The sequence below is a fragment of the Pseudopipra pipra genome, chromosome 2, assembly GCF_036250125.1.
Source record: "Pseudopipra pipra isolate bDixPip1 chromosome 2, bDixPip1.hap1, whole genome shotgun sequence".
NCBI classification, from domain to species: domain Eukaryota; kingdom Metazoa; phylum Chordata; class Aves; order Passeriformes; family Pipridae; genus Pseudopipra; species Pseudopipra pipra.
In genome coordinates, this window is record NC_087550.1 from 27,589,268 (window position 1) to 27,610,668 (window position 21,401).

The following is a 21,401-nucleotide window of genomic DNA, read 5'->3' on the forward strand; positions in this document are numbered from 1 at the left end:
AACATTTAAATGCAATTTTTCAGAATGCAACAATAGCTACTATGTCCTTCCTTTGTTCTTAAGCATCCTCATTTTTTTTTTTAATGCTGTTGCTACCCAAATAAAATTATCACTTGTGTGACTGAATTATTTAAAAAGACAGGCAACTATACAATGATACAATGGAATCCTCTGAATAAATACATGAATTCTTATCTTAAAATTGCTTGAGTTTTAGTTACCATTACTTCTACTGCGAAGTTATTTCAGAAGCTCACTTCTCTGATGGCTACACAGCCATTTCCAATTTCCAACCTACATTTATTCATGGTGAGTTCAAAAATCTTGCTCTTGTTACAACTGTAACTGTAAAGATCTTCTATATCTTAAAAAACAACTATTTCTTTTCAGTGTTTACCCTTGAGATGACAATAAATTTTGTCCCTTCTTTGGTATTATTTTTCTAGCCTGAGCAGGCTGATCTGTCTTAATTTCCCCATTGAAAGATACAAGCTCTGTCACTTTAATTATTTTTTTGGTCCTTCTCCTCATTTGTTCTGTTTGAAATTCAGATTTGTACAGAGTATTCTGGGTGACAAATTACACATGCCTTCTAAGGCAGTCTTAATATTATCTAATCTCTGCTGAAAATTATCCCTCTGATACAGACTAGGACTGCACTGGCATTTTTCCACTCCCAGTTCAGAGAAAGAGCTCCTGCCTTTTTCTAGTGAACTTATTTCTGACAGTCCAGTTCTCAAAATCTTCCTGCTTACTTTCTGAGACTCTTCCAATTTAATTACGTCTTACAACTTTATAGTCACTCTAAGTGCAATCAGCACACTTCAACTTTATGCATCAAGGTCACTACTAAAGACCTGGTCCAAAAGACTGACCTTGAGAAACTTCCAGCCCAACAAGGAAGTCTGATATTGCCTCCTCACTAGTCAAGTCTTTGGTCTTCTCACAGTCTGTATACTAGTTTTCATCCTCTCTAGTTCAATTGTACTTACCCAGAATGCACTATTACTAAAACAGTAAAAAGTATATTTACAAATTTTTCACTCTATATAACTGTAAGAACAATACACATGAAACAAAACGCCCTATATATCTGTGAGGACAAGAGCTCACACAAATTGCTTCCTCCCTGTATCCATATAACCTATCTTCGCTGACCGACCCAAAAATAAGGATAAACATGCATGAAGGAACCATATTAAAGTCTCGTTTTATGTTTACTCACCATGATGTAGAGTAGAAGTAAATACATAGATGTTAAAATTTATACTGGTATAAAACTAGAGCATGTTAGATAAGGCATAGGTCCATAACAAATCCTAAAAATAATTACAACAGTTGCTGTATTCCAGCTATTGAAATAACTAGATTAACAACAGATCTTACCTGTCCTGTCATACGACTCATGACATGTATGTGCAATTTCAGCTCCCAGCTGCAAATAATGTCCAGCTTTATCATCTCTGGAACCATCTGCTCCAAGGGCAAACATTCCCCCTGCAAAACAGGTCAAATGGCCCATCTTTCTTTCAAGATGCCCGTTCTTCCACTCTCCAATGAAGGTCAGTCCTCCATTGGACTTTCTGATGAGATGTTTTTCTATGGCCTACAAAAAGATTAAGAGAACTTTCAAATATTGTTTCACATGCAAGCTTTACATATTAACTCTCCTTCAAAGAACAAAGTACTGTGTTCAAAATGAAAAAAAATTTTCTCCTTCTTTCAAATTCACTTCTGAGCAAATTCACTTCTGAGGAACAAAGAATATAATTTCAATGCACACAGAAAAACACCCTAACTGCTAACAATGCTAATGAAATCAAACATAGGAAAATCACAGCATAGATAACACTGTACTTTTAGTTGAGAATTCAGCACTTATTTTATGGCTCAAACAGTATTTGTCTACCTGTTACTTATAAGAAGTACCCTTTTGTTCCTCTGTACACTCTGTGCCTACTCAGAAAACACAACCATGTTGGAAACTTTTGATCAGCAACATATGTAAAGGCAGCACCTGTACCCTCAGTCAGTGACAGGAATGCACCAGCCACCTTCTGGCTTCTCCAAAGCAGCTCAAATTACACATGCTCAAATGATGGGTGAGTATTAGAGCTGCTGTTCACAAAAAACATTATCATTTTATAAGTGAGGCCACTGCTGGTTTCTTTTTGCACAGTTGTACCAATATATGTTGTTGCTTGTGACTTAAAAATTGTATACTTCTCTCAGTAAGAGGAATAGCTGATCTAACTTTCCAAAGGTTGAAAACTAGATGGAACAAAATTTGCTTAAGCCTCTTTCAGAGAGGTTCACAATTCCCCCCAGTCTGCTGTAGTACTTACTATGTTTAGCATTAGACACTCAAAAAGGCAATGAAAGAGAAGTGCTGGTCTGCATTCCTGTTGGGTTAATTTCTTCACTAATACTACTGACAGATCCAAAGTTTGTGCTTATGGCAGCATCCAGTGAGAAGAAAGCGGAAATAACTGACAGAGCAGAAATCAATAAATCTCTGACAGCTGACAGTGGTTTTCTAACCATCATGCAAATTGGCATTAAGGACTGGCATGATATCATAGCTTCTGCTGCTAGGGAGCCTGATGTGGTTAACTGTACAAGCCTCATTTGTTCTCAAAGTACTGGTACAGGAAGTACTGCATCTGCTGAAAACTGCCACTGAAAAGGATACTCAGATCTGTAAGCATTGACTCTGTTGATTCAATTATCCTAGACTGTGACAAAACTCACATTTTTTGACCATATGGTACTTAGAAGTTGAGTCCTCTTTGAAGGAAAGCCACTTTTACTACGAGGAGCAAGAGGGAATAAAAATGTAGGAATTATTTATTTCCTAGAGGAAAACATATTTTTTCCAAATGTTGCGTGAAATTCCCTTTTGAATTGTATCTTTTTGTAATTTCATAACTGTTGAGGAATAAATGGTTGCAGAAGTTTTTCCAGTGGGAGAAAATTGCTGTAGTTAGCACCAGGAGACCCAGCAAAGGCCACATTTATACACTTGTCCATGAGCTACTCCTTTACTCCAGACTTGCTATCATGGTTTGACAGAAGAACACACTCCAGGTGCAAAGTGCCACTCTTCTGAGCAGAGAACACAACTTCTGAACGTGAACATCACGGTCTTGTAGAAAGGGGAGTTTTTGAAATCTGAAAATCAAGTTCTATCAGAGGAGGTTTAGGTTGGATATTAGGAAAAGGTTCTTCACCCAGAGGGTGGTTGGGCACTGGAACAGGTTCCCCTGGGAAGCGGTCACAGCACCAAGTCTGAGAGAGTTCAAGAAGCATTTGGACAATACTCTCAGGCACATGGTGTGACTTTTAGGGATGGTCCTGTGCAGGACTAAGAATTGGACTAGATGATCCTTCTGGGTCCCTTCCAACTTAGGATATTCTGTGATTCTGTGCAAGACCTGAATATTCTCTATCTGATGTTCATGCTTTCTGTGCTTTTTATGACTACAAAAATAGCATTTTCTGAGCTGATGTGAGAAGGAGAAAAGACAGTTGAAACCAGACTAGAGGGGAGGTGAACACAATGGTGAAAGCAAAGTTAAGAGGCCCATCCTCAATTTTTATCACCACAGAAAATTCCCAACAGGTTTCACAATTTCAGCTTCTATCACAACTGTGAATATACGTACCAGGACATTCCAATGAAGTGTCCTTTACAGTGGAAGACTGCATTAATGTTATACAGCACAGAGATGTTACAGATATATAACTTGTTTGTATTCTTGTTACAAAGTACATGGTGACCTGGATAAGGCTTCATATGCCATGGATCAGAAATCATGACATCTGAAGAACAGATGCTGTACTTTTCTTCTTCTTAATATCTCCAAGGAATGAGATATCACTGCCTACTGCAAGACTTGAGAGTGAGGTTATGGTTGCCCATCTTCCACTCACCTCCCCATAATACGCTAAGAGAGTGAAGAGTGGCTGGACAGAAACACTCTTTTAGACTGGTGGGTGCTGAGAACATTTCCAACTCCGTGGGAGGAATGTGTTCTATACCATTCCTCTTCTGCTTGCATAAACGACGCAAAGAGCTTCTGCTCCACATTTTGAAAAACCAAGAGTAAGAAGTGTTAGCTATGGAGGAAGACCTAAGTTATAGGCAAAAACAAAAGAATGGTAAGGGAATGGGCTCTTAAAAATATTTTAAATAAAAATTCAAATTGCAATTACACAAAGCAAATCCTACTTAATAACTCTTTGCCCGTGTCCTTCAGTGTCAAGAAGGACCTGGGAGAAACACAAATCCTGAAAGAGAATTATGTTCCACAACGTATAAATCAGCATAGTTCGTGCAGATTCAAATGTACAGAAGTGGGTTTAGCTGAGAAAAAGCCGAAGAAACCATCTGATGCTTGGACTGCAGGTCATATCACACATGAAGTGGGAACAGCTCAGCTCTTCCTCCCTCCTATCCACAATGTGTTTTCACCCTGTCCCAATTCTGCTTCGCTCTGTCTCCCTTCAGAGACAGAGATTTGCCCATACAAAAGGTTTGCAAGGTGGCTTACAGTGAAGAGGATGAAAGGGAAAGTTTATTTCCTCTAATTTTAAAGTGCTCACAGTTTAAGAATCTGAATAAAATATTTCAACAGTAACCAGAATGGATTTTAAACATCAATTTCTAAACATTTTTAAACCCACAGGACCCATTAAAAGTAGCTTATTAAAAGTATTCAACTAATGTTTTGAACTAGTAATGACGACTTTAACAAACCCTGGAAAGCTAAGGAAGTTCAAAAGAACCGGGGAATAGCTGACGCTTTACCAGTATTTTAAATAGAAAATAAAACAATCATATAAAATGAATTATGTAATTTCAAAAATAAATATTTGATTGATACGTGTATGCTGATACTGGGAATATGAGAAATTTCAGGAATCTTCTTGGCATTTTACAATATATTAGTCCTAAACAAATCAAAGGCAGCACATACAAACTGGACTAAAAGTTTGCTTGCTAGAACAGTTCAAAGTAAAAAAATAATCATGAAAAAAATCCTCATCTCATGAAGATTCTACAAAGGTACTTTTATTCAACACTGGGCAGCATTTCTAACAACAATCTGCGAGAAAAATGCTAAAAAGAATTTGGAGATGACACAAAAATTGATACAGCTATAGATAGTGATAAAGAAAAAGTCAGTCCTGTAAAATCATTCAGAATGGGTGACAAAACAGGTTTTGCCTGAACAATGTGTTGTAATAGAAATAAGGTCAAACACTGAGGAACTGGGAATGTAAATCACAGTAGTAGGAAAGCAGTAAATCAGTGACTATAACCAGCTTCAGAATAAAGCAACTGGAAAGTGCATGATGGTGTGAGGCAAAGGTTAAGAGTGTAAACATAGCTCCTAGTCGGACAAAGAGGAGAAAACAGAGAAGAAATCAGGTAATAACAGATTAGAAGAACCATTACCTGTTGTCTCCATACTGAAGACACTGGAAAGTATGTAAAAAGCTTAAAAAATAACTCAATCTGTTTTATACTGTGAGACTAAAGAAAATAATGCACTTTTTCTCCAGGAGAGAATGACTATTATACCTCTGATAGTAACCAGCTACATGATGCAGATAACACTTTAAAACAATGTAGGAAAGGAAAAAGTTCAAGTAACTCGAAGTCAAATATAATCAAATTCAGGTCAGGAATAAGACATATTACATCTTCAAAGTAATTTTGTCCTAGAAATTCCACTATATGTCTTTTAAAATGGTCATTTTGAGAACTCCAAGAACAGGTGATTTGCTTTAGGAGACTGACTGTACTAAAACTAAGTTTGAAAACCTTGTGTTAAAAAAAAACAGGGCATGCACAGAGTATGGAACACATCAAGCACCAACCACACTTCTGCACTAGGACAAGACTACATGGTCCCTGCTGCTACCACAGCTCTCTTGCCTAAAATTAGCTTAGTTACACTCTACACATCTTAACTGTACCTTAGGCACAGTGGCATAATGGGCATAAGAGAAGCTGATGAGAGAAGATGCCTGGGTGTGGGGAAACTGAGAAAGTAAGAGCTGGGCAGCATAAAGCTCAGAGCCACCACAAAAAGGCCCCCACCCCAAATCCTACTGAACGGTGCTGCAGTATTGCCCTGTTTGGGCAAGCACTACTTGATCTGTGAGAGGGCACAAGACCATATCACAAAAGAACCATAGAGTAAGGAATAGATATGAACTACATTTTACAAGATAAATATAGAATGTAATACGTAAATGCCTTAGAAAATAATAAAAAGAATAAAACAATTTGGGACTTCAAACTCCTAGAACAATTCTGAACACTGGAGAAAAATTACTTGGTCGTTCTGCACATATCTTAGGGTTGCCAGATCTCTTTGTAATAAACTATAGGTTGGGCTTTTACATTATACCATTTTGGACAAGCTGATTAATTTTAGTACAATAGTCTGCATCAGATGTATTCCACAATAATACTTTTTAAACTCTCAGAGCGAAAACTAGTATTATTCATCACTTGATTTCTTAAAACTTACATAATCAAAACAAGTCCTGTGGTTGATGGTGGATTTTTTTGCTTAGTTGTTGTTTGTTTTTTTTTTTTTGGGGGGGGGGTATTTTTTAATTTTTAAAATCATTAAAGATGGTTCCACTGTATTGGAAAACTCAATGAATTATAATCACCTCAATTGCATCGTCGTACATTTTTCTTGCCTCCGTGTCCATCTTGTCTGACATAAGCCAGGCTTTCAATAAATATTCATAAAAACTGTCTCCCAGCCCGCCCACGGATGTGTGATCTGTAGAAGGGAAAGAGGGAAGAGAACAAAAAAAATGTTGAAGTTGTTATGTAATAGCACCTTAATTTATTCAAAACATAAACTTATGTTTTTAAGGCCTACTGCTGTAGAATTAACATTCTAAGCCTGTTTAGCAGGACAAAGCTACACTGCACCCTATTCCCTCCAAACTTACTTCATAGGCATGGAACCTGCTGCATGTGTTCACTGTTTGTCATTCTGCACAGGGGGCTAGCCCTTACATAAAAAATGTACTTTAACCTCTAGTTTTACTTCCTTCCAAAGAACTTAACTCTTCTGTTGCTAGGGTTTGGGGTTTTATTTTTTTTTTTAATGTATATGTCAAAAACGTATGTAGAAAAGCCCCTCAGATCTCTTTATCCAGGGTGTAACCAGGCTACGTGGCTGGCTAAAAACTGCCATGAACTACATAGAATCCAACCCTTCCAGGAGCTTTTTATTTCTAACAAGGTAGTTACTCGACAGACCAATGAAGTCCTCAAATTAAATGTTCTTATTGAAGCTATTTTAGTCAAAAGGGAGGCAAGCTGTCTTTGCAGTGTACAACACAGGACCTGCTCTTTTTCGCCATGCCCGAGCAACCACGCGGAGCCACGCTATGTGCAACAGGGTAAAGCTGCTTGACTATTAGAAGTCACCATTACCAGCACTGGACCTCCTGACACACAGATTTTGGGTTTGTCCTCTTTTTTTTTTTTTCTTTTTCTTTCAGAGGTTGCCTTTCACGAGTAGCATTATTGCTATTCTGTGCTGACAGACCACATGAGATCAATCAACCTACACTTCTCTTTGGGTGAACTATCCCCACAAAAAGCCTACTGATGGTCTGACAGCCTCAGAGCTTCCTTTCCAAACAGGATAAGCACTCCCTAGTACACCCTTCATTCAAAAAGCAGCACACTCCATGAGATTTAATAAGTGACTCCAAACAGAACACACATAACCTTTTCTTTCCTAATGTTACACCCCTCAAAACACTGGCACAAGAACACAAGAACTCTACTGAAGCTAGACAAGGGAAATGTTTAACGCCAACATTGCCACAATGCCAGAAATCCACTGCCCTAAGCATGACTGTTTCAGTCATGCAACTTCCCTTTTACTGCGTGAAGGAAAGATATGATACTTCCTTTTACAAAATACCTCAAAAAAGTATTCTTTGCAGTTTTTCTAGAATAAAGGTGCTAAAGAGGTCGAAACTCTCCTTCTGTTCTTTTTCTCTTCAAGCACCGTCCTGCCCCAGTATGTCAGCTTGTCTCTGAAGATGTGAGTAGGAGGAAAGAGCTGGTAGGTGCTGCTATCCTAACTCTTCTAGCTGCCTCTTGGCTCCTCTGCTACTTACAAATGGATTTCTAAACAAAGGAAGGAGCAAATGGAGAGCCAGTAGCTTCCCATTTAGTTTCAAGTTGTGAATTTGAAGCAAATTACTTCATGCCCTTCTCTTATCCCTCAGAATCTCCTCGACTGCCTTTTCACACCCAGTTACTCAATGATTATGAGTTTTCATAAGCTTTCTAGCTCTGAGCTGTAAAAGGACATTCAGGTCATGAGTCACTTTCTCACACAAACGCAAGGGCTAGAAATTACTGCTTCAATGTACAGTTACATCCTTAAGTAGACACAAGAACTATGGGCCTATGGTTTTCAGGAAAAAAACCACCACAAACCATCACAAGACTTCAAAGCTACAACTCATGTTAGCACTACTCAGGGGCTGCCTTCATCAGAGACACTGTTTAAAACTACTTCTGTTAAGCTGCTGCGTCCCCAGCTGAGCTCTGTCACTTGAGTCAGCGCTGCTCCTTGGCCAGATTTCTTTGACAGATGCACTCAGCCCCCAAGGAGGACAGAGTTGTTGAACCCTCAGCAGGATTTGTCTTGTAGCAGCTCCAGCTGGGTTCGGGGCAGGAAAGAGCAGGAAGGTGAGTGAAAAAGGTTTATTTTCTAAACAGAGAAATCCATACTCCAGATAAGTTTCCAAAGCCAATTATCAGTAACATGCCCCATTTCATGCCTAATTCTTCAGGCAGTCATTTGAGAACTGTCCCTCTCCTGTCAGTAGCTCTTCTTCTCCTTCACATTGTCTTCAGCTGGGATGGGGCAACCCCAGATGTATGTACATACTGAGCTGCTGGAAAGCAGCACTGTGGAAAGGGACCTGGGGGTCCTGGCCAATGGTAAGTTAAATGAGTCAGCAGTGCCTTGGCAGCCAGGAGGGCCAACCATGTCCGGGGGGGCATCAGGCAAAGCATCGCCAGTGGGTCAAGGGAGAGGATTGTCCTGCTCTGCTCTGCACTGGTGTGGCCTCACCTTGAATATTGTGTGCAGTTTTGGGCACCACAATATAAGGAAGATATTAAGCACTTGGAGAGCATTCAAAGGAGGGCAAAGAAAATGGTGAAGGGCCTTGAGGGGAAGCCGTATGAGGAGAGGCTGAGGGCACTTGGTCTGTTCAGCCTGGAGGAGACTGAGGAGAGACCTCACTGTGGTCTTCAACATCCTCACAAGAGGAAGCAGAAGGGCAGGCACTGATCTGTTCTCTGAGGTGACCAGTGACAGGACCTGAGGGAATGGCCTGAAGCTGAGTCAGGGGAGGTTTAGGTTGGACATTACCCAGATTTACCCAGAGTGTAGTTGGGTATTGAAACAGGCTCCCCAGGGAAGTGGTCACAGCACTGAGGCTGCCAGAGTTCAAGAAGCATTTGGATGACATTCCCAGGCACATGGAGTGATTCCTGGGGATGGCCCTGTGCAGGGCTAAGGGTTGGACTCAGTGATGACTCAGTGATCTTCGTGGGTCCCTTTGAACTCAGCATATTCTGTAATTCTGTTTCTCATCTTAGATAAAAATATAGGGAACACAGGAACCCGTAGCACCAGGAGACACAGGACTAAGAGCCATCCCCTAGACAGCTTTTTTTACACCTTCTTCATGTAGTTCAGAGAATAGAGCTGCACAAGACTCTCAGATACAGATCCTACTCTCACTCAGCAAGTGAGAAACAAACGTGGTAAGAAGCTAACGCCTTCCAAGGGCCTTGCAACTCCCAGTAGAAATGTTTTCCCTACTCCTCTATTGCATACCTCACTCCAGCTCTGACCTGCCAAAGAGTTTTCAAGGCTCCTCTCTCATTCAGCAGTGGGCTCCTCCACTCCCCAGCTGATGCCTTTCACAGAGAGACCAGAGGGAAGACCTATCAAAAAGGGCAAAATGATTCTGTTCCTTCATTTTGGCAGCGGGAAAGGGACAGATAAAATATTTCTGGTGGTCACATATGATGGTACTTCAGCAGAGCTGGTTGCATCAAGATAGAGCCGTCTTTATGTCCCTGTCCCCCTCCCTCCTGCAGAAATAGCCGAAAGAGGATGGACATGAAAAGGAGGCCACAGCAGCAGCTGAACTAGGGTTTAAGCACAACAAGTTTTCCAACTTCTGCAGATGCATTAACTGCACCCTGGCAAGGTCTTCTTCAGGTCTTCTGCTAGTGCCTGAAGGTGTTGCTAAAGCAAGAATCTGCTACATTTTGTAAGGATTGTAGGTAGAAATGACTGAAAATTAAAACATTTTTTGTGACAGATTGTGGTCTTTGACAACTTGCTCTCACCTAGAGTGGAAATGCTAAAGAAATATTTTCCAAGATTCCTTAGCATATATATAACTGGTGAAAACTGCAGATTTGAGTCATCACATATCATTCTCTCCTAAAAACAAAGCTCTCTACCCAAACTTCCCAGGAAGGTCCGGGGTGGTTATCACTTTCTCCTGCTATTTGAGCTACAGCTCAGATAGATTCAAAGATTTAACTCGTCTCAATTCAAAATGTTTTGCTCAGAAAAATGTTTTGCATATAAAACAGACTGAAGTTTTCAAACTGGCTCTAACCTTACATGTCAATCCAGAGTACTAAAAAGGAACAATCTGTGATTTGAGTAACTGAGCTTCAATCATCATCTTGGCACTGAGCAGTCCTCAGTAATCAGTTGAGAAGGTAAGCATTAAGTTTAAAATGTTTACAAGCATTTTGAAAATTTAAAAATGGATTTGTTTTTTTCATATATTTGATATACAAGAATTAATTAGCTCTATGTTACTTAAAGTTATTTTGAAGAACTGTTTCACAGTGAAATCCTGAAGCAACATTCATTCCAGATTAAGACAAATATAGCAAAAAGAACAGAAGCATGAGGGCACATCAAATACGGCAGAAGCTACATGTATATGTTCAATGTATACATTTTTAGAACATTCATTCCTTCTAATCAAGACAAATTAAGATATTTTCTTCATACCTATTTTTTCAAATGAAGGCCCAGATGACTGGGCAAACATAAAAGGATTCCAAGTGAAGGATTGCTTTGGAAGTGTAATTTTAAAAGACACAGCGGCTACAGTTGGAAAGAATAGCTTCAACTTTTGCAACCAAAAGCAATTACAAGAATCCCTGTATTTTTTTTTGGTTTGTCACACTTGAAAGCATATTGTGTGCAAACGTCTGCAGTCAGTCTGTTTGTACGGTCCTTCTTGCCAGAAAGAAACAAATAAAACCTTAATAGAAAGACAATGATATTTAAAGTTCATAGCAACATTTTTGCTCAGCTACTACAAAGGCTTTACATCCTATTAAATATTGGCATTTTTCTTCTTAATAAACAGCACGCAATTGTAAACAAAAAAACTCCCAAACAACAAACCAATCAATCTCGTAGCAATATTTTAATGAGTTTTTAATGCAATGATGAAAGATTTATACTTAGTCAAATATATGCCAAAAATCACATCCATCTCTTTCCAACAGACTGAGTGGGGAGATCTTCTTTTAAATCCTCACACCATCATTATCTAATATTCCTAAAGCTAGTTTCACTCCAAATGATCTTATTCGTATCAGCAATCCATTAGCTCACTGCTGACACAGTCTCCTCCGACAAGAAGCAGGACAATAATTTCACAGCAAACCACAGACCTATGCAGCGGGTCAGACGGGGTGTACATACTGTCTGACTGAAATGCCAATGAATCTCAGCCCCAAATAGGAGGGAGAGTCTGTGCTCTGGTGATTTGTTCTCCGTAAGTAAAATTGGTTCTTTACACATCTGGGGAGACAAAGAAACTTATTTTTCCTCAGATAGCTCTTCAGGGCGCAGGCAACAGGACTCCCCCTCCTCAATGACAGGCAAGGCACTGAGGCAGATCTTGCTGTTCTTTCTCTCCAAGACTAATTTTTGGGGATGATTTTAGATAACACTGATACGAGGCATTCACACAGCTCATTCTCCTTTCTCACATATCCAGACCTACCTAATGGCCATAAATAACTACCTCCACAGCAAGCCAGTTTCCAGATGAATGGCAGTGGTTCCCAAGAACACGGTTATCGATGCAGACTGCAAGTTACCCACATGCGTCACTTCCTTTTGTTTACAGGGAGAGTTTGGTTCAGTGAGCAATAACATATTTTCCACAACAACTGAAAGCCCCCTAAAGATAACATTAATAACGAGTCCTGCTCTAATGAAGGTCTACCTGCTCTCTAGAGCAAACTCAAGATGTGTAAATTATTTTTAAGCAGATGGCTTTAAGTAGTTAATGGCAGCTTAATGAGGCAAATTAAAAACAGTTCATGATTTGCTAAATCCTCTCTGCTTTGTGCCTTAATTGTTCAATTGTCATTTCTTGGCAAGGAGCAAGAAAAAAGAAAGAAGCCAGGCATTGTTTTAAAAGCAGCACATAATGCCAGAACTGCGGCTATAGGCCCAACACCTGAGGGTGAGGCTTTCTGACAGCCCCGAGCAGACAGGGAGTGAGGCACTGCCCCTCCCTGACCCCAGGGCACGTCCTCCTCTCTTTTCATTGCTTCAGAAAGCTTATGCATCACTTACTGCACACAGAGTAGAAAAAAAAGATGTAATACAATACCGAGCAGAAGCATGCTTAGCATGCACAGGCTGCCCTGCTGGAAAGCAGTTCGGTGAGATAACATTGTAGCAGTACATAAGCACAAGTAGGCAGACATGCAGATCAACTATGCCCATAGTATTTTTAATCCACGAATTGCAACTACAACACTGATTTAATATTTTAAGGTACAGACAGATAGAGAACGACCAAGCAAAAAAATTACAAATTTGGCAATATGTAAAAGAAACTCAAATCTCAGAATTTAAATTGTTAGTTACAGCTCTAAAGTAAAGGAAAACTAACTTATGCCCGTGCTATACTCCATAGACTGGAAACACCAAAATAAACAAACTACTGATTCATTTCAACAAAAAGAGGAGTAGTACAGAACTACTTTGCAACAAAAGAATGAAGTAATAAAAAGGGAGATTGTTCTTCCTTAAGGATCACAAACTAAATCTTTGACAAAGTGCTACTGTAATATGTCAGAGAAGGAGTTCAAGAATGGAAAAGTTAAGTGACCATGAGGGAACAGCGAAGTGATTAACCTAATATTAACTTTCATTAAGAAACCCAAACACCCCATCACCAGTAGTTGTTAAGGCCTGTACCAATTGGCCTTACACTGCAGAGCCCTCTTTCTCGGTGCAGGAAACTTTCAAAGATTTTTTTTTTTTCCTGTTTGTCTTCAGAGTGACTCTGATTAAATTTCAGTTCAATCTTTACTTCATGTAGTTGGGCTTAGTTCTCCTCAGCTGCTCTAAATAGGTGCAAGCTCCCCTTCTAATCCTTTAATCCAGAAAGCTGAGGGCCTGGAAATTGCAGCTGCTGCAATTCACAGCAGAAATTCAACCTAAGGATGTCATAAGCCATAGTGGTTGGCTTAAAAGTGCAAACGCTTGTAAATTAACTGCAGCAGAGGCAGCCCTGATAAAAAGAGACGAAGGTGCACTTTTTAGTCAGCTATGAACTACTTATCACTAAGGAAACATGTCAACAGCATGACATTTTTTCTGAAAACATGCAGCTCAGTTGGTGCTGATAACACTAAGGTTGTGAGTTCAATCCCCCTACGAGCCGTTCACTTAAGAGTTGGACTTGATGATCCTTGTGGGTCCCTTCCACCTCAGAATATTCTGTGAAATCTGTGAAGTTCCACTTGTTGAATCCAAGAAAATCATAACAGGACTATATTCAAAGAATGTAAATTAAGGGTTTAATGCCAAGCATTTATAAATTGGGAGATGGCTGAATAGACATTGCTTCCCATTCTACTGTCTGGTAATCAAGCAACAAGAAAAACCTTGCTCAGCTCCTCCCAACCTGGGGATATGTGATCACGCCTGCTCAGCACACACAGCTCTAGAGAACGTAGCAGCTGAAATCTAAATACACCATATGGAGAAAGTAGATGTGAATAATTTTAAAAGGCTTGGAAAAATATGGATGGTTCTTGAGTTCCTTAACTATACTCCTTGAAAAAAGAAACTTTAATCTGTGTAGAATCACGTTCCACTTCTAGTTTCATTTAGAAATGGCTAAAGCATTTTTATCAAAATTGTCTAAAAAACCCCAACAAAACAGCTTGGGCCAGACAGAATATTCCAGTTGGAAGAGCTGAAGTCTGGTAGCTACAAGAAAGTGAAAATATAATCACTTAATAGAAAGTATTAAGTAGTCTTAATAGACATAATAGTAAGTCCTACCAGTTTGTCATATAATAAAATTAAGAAAAATTACTTCCTAGAATTGTAGGGTTTATCAAGCTAAAGATTAAAAATTGTCAAACTTGCACAATTCAAGTGTATGCAAAGACAAAAGAAATAATTTGAAACAGACCAGCAAGTATAACTAGCCCAATTAATACATATATTTAGGCAACTAATGTTGTTAGAATCTAACCACTTCTTCAATTACAGAATGTAATTTATGATCCTGTAATGTCAAAGGGATATCCTAATTTGGTATCTTACAACAGGCTGTCCTTTCACTCTCAGGAATTCACAGCTGGAACAAATATTTTCTTTTTTTGTATTCAAACTTTCCTGAAACATCGAAACATTCCAGCTATTATTTATAATTCTGGAAAGATTTAGGTCATCTCTCAGAAGGCATGTTCACGAATTTAAGACCAATCAACCCATTAAATCAAGTCCACATGCTAAAATTAGAAACATATTAAAACCTTACATTGATGTTTTTACTGAGAAGTAAAGTGGCCTTTTATCACCTGAAGTTGTCTTTTCAAGACTATTACACTCGCCCACAGAGCCACCCAAATAAAGCACACCTGCCTCTCTGCAAAGTTTGGAGTCAGTGTAAATCCCACCTGTGCAGGCAGCTTTAACTAAGCTGCTGGGATTTGCAGCAGATTGATGGGAAGTCAGGTACATGTTTATCTCTGATGACAAGGTGGCTGTGAAAAGCAGCTAAAGGGTAGTAACATCACCTACTACAAACAATACTGCGGTAGGCATGTGCCCGAAATGCAGAGTCCCTTTTGAATAAGATTTCCTACACAGGGGGATTGACAAGCTCTTAAGGTCATTACAACCTTTAGTTTAGTCACCGTAACCTTCCTTGAAGATCTCAACTCTCCTCTTACTGATTAAAAACAAGAATAGGAGAGAGAGAAACCTTTATTAGATTAAATCTAGTCCAACACTCATCTCTACAAAATTAGCTGGCAAAACCACTGTCAACAACTTCACTCTCTCCCTTCAAGTTTTATCAAGACCATAGCAGTTTACATATTTACATATGTACATGTGTATATGTATCACACATGAAAGCTGACAGTCAAAAGCGATTCAAGAAGCAAGTACTTTCGGATTATACCACATGCACTATAAATCCAGGCTACTCTGCCTGTTTCTTTCTCCTAAACTTCTGTCTAAGTATCTCTTACTTTTCTTCTCACGACAAATGCCTGAAATGGCACACACAGCCAGCTGAAGTTTCGGTCACTCTGTAGGTGCTAGGAAACTGTGCCGATTTTAAGACTTACTCAGTCCATGCTCTATGACTTAGACTGAGCTACCACACCATACGTGCACAGCATTCATCACCATCCCTCTCTTATTTTCGACCATACGGGTTCAAAAAGTGCTATCTGCAAGCTATGTTTTAACATAGACCTCCAAGTTAACTGTCTTCAAAGCCATCAATGTAAACTCTCAAAACCACCCCTAAAACACGTTAACACAGATTAATTTACTGAATTCACAGTGAGGAAAATAAATGTTGAAGCTGTTGTGGGACAAATTTCAAATTCCAGATATTGATGCACTCCTCACCAAGATCATGCCCTAAAAGTATAGTTTAGTGGTACAGCAAAATGAAATATTCATCTTTCCACAGCAATGTATGCAAGCACTTTCAAAACCCAGTTACACCATATCCAAATAATTTCTTTAGAAATTATTTATAGACACTTCTTTTCAAATGCATAATTCATATACATGTTTAACCTTCCAATAACACAAGAATCTTTAACACGCTAAACAAAACTTTTATTTGTTCACCTTTTTCAGCATCTTGCTCAAAAGATCAGTAAAACGCCTTAACACTGTAGTCTTATAAAAGCATATTCCCTGTAATGTACAGTTCTGCTGTATTTCATTAAAACAAAGTTTTAACAGATTATCTTGCTCTTGGTTCCTAATGAATAAACAAATTCCAATGCAGCTTTTTCTTGGAACACAGCTAATTACATTTGTACAAGGTTGTAAAGCAAAAGGGCAAGGGGAATTCCCCAGCAGAGATTACATAGATTATTTTCTATTCTAAACACATGCATGTTCCTAAGAACAGAACATCACAGAATATATTGGAGAACAAAATTAAGGACATCTGCCAATATGGCAAAAAAAATTAAACTGCAAAGAATTGGCCCCACCTCCTCACCTGCAACTGCATGCTTACTGCTGGAAGTCTAGAAATAATGTTGTATTTAGAAATAATGTTGTATTTATTCATAATGCAATCAACTGAAAGCAGATTTCAAGTAGAAAAACCCACCTCAAGAAACGCGCATACCAATGTCCAAACTAATCATCACATAGATCACATATCTCCAGTTCTATAACTGACATTCCAACCACAAATCAAAAAAAGAAATTTACTTGCTAAATCAAATAAATGTGCAAAGATGAAGTCAGGTTGGAACTACTCTACAACTACTTTTACAATATATAATTATTTTAATTCTGCACCATTTAATTCCTATTTAAGAGAGAGAAAATCTTTTCCTTATGCTGAAGGGAAAAAAACCAATCTGAGAATTAAAGCATTAGAAATTATTATTCAAAAGTCCAAATAGAAGGTAATTATCTGAAGAGTTTGGGAAGATACTTTGGAATATATAGGCTTACTTTACTCAATTCCCTTCACTTCCTTTTAGGTTATGGATGTTTTGCAAGAACTTGACATTACATTTTGATTTGTCATGACTCATGGCATTGCCAGTTTCTTAGTGTTGTCTAAAGCAGGTAGGGTTACTACTAGATATAATTTAAGATACTTCTGCTAAGCAACGCATCTAGTAAATAAATAAAGGGGAGGAGGGAAAACGCAAAGTACCTTCAAAGTTAAATGAGAATACTAGCAGCTTCAGCTGGCAAAGACAGGAATTTTCCAACACTAGCATCTTTCTCACTACCTGTAACTACACTATCAACCTGTTAATTTATGCTACAATCATATTTTTATCTGAAATATTTATCTGCGGTATTTCTTTAATGTTTTGAAAGACCACTTCATTCTTCAGTATTATTCACTTCACCTGGCAATCCGCAAGGGTTTTAATCTCCCAGAGAGGCACACGTAGAGACTGAAAGGATTTCTTGCTTAACTTTAAAAATGAAAGCACCAACAACTGATAAATAAATCAGTATTTGGATTCCTATCTCTGCAGCACCTTTGAAAGCTTGCATTCAAGAGAACCACTCTTCCTATATATAGATACAGATATAAATACATCTCAATCAGATAGAGTTCATACTGTCAGGGCAATTCCCTTCAGCTGACATGCTGATTGTTCTCAGTATTAGCATTCTCACATGGGGGGATATGCAGAATGTGACAGCATCTTCTGCATCAAAAAAAGTCTGCAGATCACAGGGGCCACTAGATTTGGGTGGCAGAGCCTGGAGGCTGACAGTGGGTCACTGGGCCCAAGGTTTATGTGCCAGCAACTGGAAACACCTACATGTGTTTGTTTTTCCCAGTGAATTTAACCCCGAGTGCATGTGTGTATGTGTAGTCCATTAGCAAACTTCCAGCTGGACAGCAGGAGATCTGCATCTGAAAGAGCCAAGCTCTGAGCTGATGGCTGCGTAAGAGGTCCAGGCTGCAAGCACAGGTATGGGGTGCACTGGGAGCCCTTGCTCATAACTGAAGGCTCCATGACCATGAGGACACTTGTGAAGGGTGCGAGTCCATGCATTTATGTGACAGTGAACATAACGAGAAGGATCAAAACCTGGCTACCTGCAGGTATGTTCTATGTGAGCTGTGGCAGTACAACATGTGGGTGCTCCAAAGGCAGTGCTGTCGGCGGCGGCCTGTGTGGGCAGCTCAATTAGTGTCCTCTCGCCATATGTGCACACCTCTCTAGGACACATTCTCAGCCTCACCACCAGCCAAAGTCCAAATGGGAACTTCAGCAATTGGATAGGGATGGAGAGACCGGTACCTGTCTGGGCTTCAGTAGCTGGGAAAGAGGAATCACCAGGTCTTGGAGTCTCGTGGATGTAGTGGTTTTCCTAACATCTTTAAGTGTGTTACAAACATTTGCATCAAATTTATTTTTAATTTTTCTTTAAATTCTGAACAATAAATATAGACAGACACTGCTATGTATTTGATACAATCTCTTATCACAAATGAAAATAGATAGGAAGTATTGCTCATGGTTTGTCTATTACCTCCAAGAGTTTAAATTAAGCAGTTCAGTTAATTACCTAGCTCAGCCCAAGAACATTAGCCTAAAACCAGCTGTACAGGCAGGCATAAAAAAACTGGAATAGTTACCTAGTATTTCCACTGATTTAATGACAGTAATTTAAAACAGTTTTTATTGGTTTTCCTACATAAGAAAATTGTACCATTTTATCTGAAGTGTAAACCTAATCCAAATAAATTAAATCCACAGAAGCTTTCTCTAAATAGTATTTTAAAATTAGAAGTGCTTGGTTTGGTTTAATTTAAGCATTTATTGTTGAAAATGGAAGACCACCTGAAAAAAATGAAATATGCACATCCATAAAGGTTTATTTAAAGGCCAGTCCACAGCAAAAGCAACTGGGAAACAGAGGATGTAAGCTTCTCCCACTGAGCCATCTAGGTTGTGCCTCTACTTACTCTGTAGTAACAGGTGCAGGGAACTGAAAGAAGGTGAGAACATCACCAAAAGGTGCTAAGGTAGTGTGTGTAACAAGGCAGGCCAAATACCTGTGTGAATCTTTTTACTATCTTTAAAGGATAGCCATGTACGTGGAAGACACCATTTAAATTTAGTGCACTAAATGCACATAACACACGTGATTGATACCACACTGTCAAGGAGTCCTTGTAAACATGCTGACAGAGTGCCCCTCATCAGGCTTTTAGCTTAGACTACTTGCAAATCTGAGCAAGGGGGCCTGTTTTTGTTAAGGAGACATGAATAAAGCACTGTAGAATAAACTGTTCATCACATCAGCATTCAGTGGTGGCAAATTCAGTATCTGCTGTTACATTCGTAATAGCAATGCTCAGCTCATGCACTGTAAATTCACATGCTAGCTTGCTTTACAGCAACTTGTTAATGTGCTCACATATCACTAAGTCATAATAAACACACAAGATTAACATAGAATAGATATTTCTGCTTATTTTCTTGCATATGGAAGCTACGGTCAAGTAACCACAGCGGTGTTGGATCAAGAGTTGGACTTGATGATCTTGGAGGTCTTTTCCAACTTTGTCGATTCTATATTTAGTCTAAATCCCAATTTCAGTTAAACTGACAACTTTCTTTGTAGCCAATCCAGGTAACTCCATAGGTAGCCTAAGCACAGGAAATGAGATTTGAAGTCAGAGTGATTAGAGATCCCTTTTCATAACATTATTATTTGCAAGACACATTGGAATCAGAAGAAATACAGTAATTTATTCTTGGTATTGGAAAGCAAAAAGGAAGAATGCCCAATTTACAGAAATGTGCAAACACAAGTAGCGTTCCCTGACTTTGAAATAACATGCAGATTGGCATTTCCTTTGTTATGGCTCTTCTAGTTAGTATTCTCATCTAACCTGTTTGCAAATGCAAATTAGAATTAAATTTTCTCAACATATTTCATTTCTTAAAAAGTCCTTTTTCTTCAGTACAAATTAATTTCCATAATTCTGAAACCTCTTGCTTCTAATCACATTTCTGTTATATCTGCATAGCAGATTTCTCGAGAAGCACTGTCACTGTTTTTGAAAATAATCCCAATTCGAAGTTCTGATGCTTAACACCAAACCAACCACTCACCATTTGTAAATGAAAAGCTAATAAACTTAACTGAAGGTTAATGTGAGAGGTTAGAAAATGGTTCTGGCTGGCTATTTTCCTTTCAGTCTTACAGAAACTGAAACCCCAACAAAGAAGTATCATAAATCACTTTCCTCCTCCTGGACATAATGAACCCCATTCCAGTTGTATTACAAAGCATTTGCACTGGAAAACAGGGAGATTTAGCAATGACCAGTAAGCCATTCACCCAGCAGTTTTTAGGACTGAGTTTTACAGCATTCAAATGGAAAGAAATTATGGGATGGAACGGTAGCCCCTGTTCAGCCCTGCCTGTGGCTTCAGACCATGGCTGCTGCTGCTTCATGAGGCAGGCAGAAAAAGAAAGAAGGTAATCTGTCACAACAACTCTTCTTCAAGGGCTGTGACAAATGCATTAAATACAAATGAAAATCTATATTAATAAAATTGTAATCACTTCAAAGACACAGCTACAGATTAATGTCACACTGTATGATCTGACTCATCTCTACAACTTGTTAAGAACCTGGAAGCAATGGTCACACCCTCCTTGATGAAATCATTATTACTAACGGACTGGTGAGCTGCTTCACTGATTATACCTTTTCAGGTAATTATAACAGAAACATTGACTGGTTTGACTGAAAACACACATCTTTCTAAGCTCCAGCAGAAGAATGATGAGTGAAAAGGATGGTCTGCAAGTCTCAGAGCAGTGTCCCCAGAACATCATTCCCCAGCAGTAAAACTGCAGAACATGGTGTTTATATTGAGATCAAAAGGCCTGCACTCTGATAAATCAAACCACAGCAGAAATGATTCACTGGACCCTGCATCCTAACATCAGAAGCATACCAACAAGGCTGCAGCATATCACGTACACCATTCCCTTTCTCCTAATCCAAGAAGAGCACAGACCACCTTTAAAGTATACATTTAAATCAGGAAAAACAGACAAGACACAGCAACACGGACTAAGATCTACAGAGGCTAAAGACAGAAATATTCTGAAGCACAGAAAAAACCCATAACAATTGCTGATCCCTGCAAGGTCTGAAAGATCTTTATGGAAGTTAGCTCGTCATTCAAGAACCCTGGATATGCCAAGAGGACTGGAGAGCGAGTGTCCCCTTTTCTTTGAGTCCAGACAACT

The 21,401-nt window shown here is 39.0% G+C and overlaps 1 protein-coding gene across 1 annotated transcript in view; it reads right to left on the reverse strand.

Annotated features, from left to right (window-relative positions):
* MAN1A2 (mannosidase alpha class 1A member 2) overlaps window positions 1–21,401 on the reverse strand; it is a 133,070-nt gene that overhangs the window by 18,174 nt on the left and 93,495 nt on the right. The window contains exons 9-10 of the mRNA XM_064644562.1: window positions 6,694–6,809; window positions 1,387–1,606 (exon numbers count right to left, since the gene is read on the reverse strand). Coding sequence (XP_064500632.1) covers window positions 1,387–1,606; window positions 6,694–6,809 — 336 coding nt within the window. The remainder of the gene's footprint in view (window positions 1–1,386; window positions 1,607–6,693; window positions 6,810–21,401) is intronic.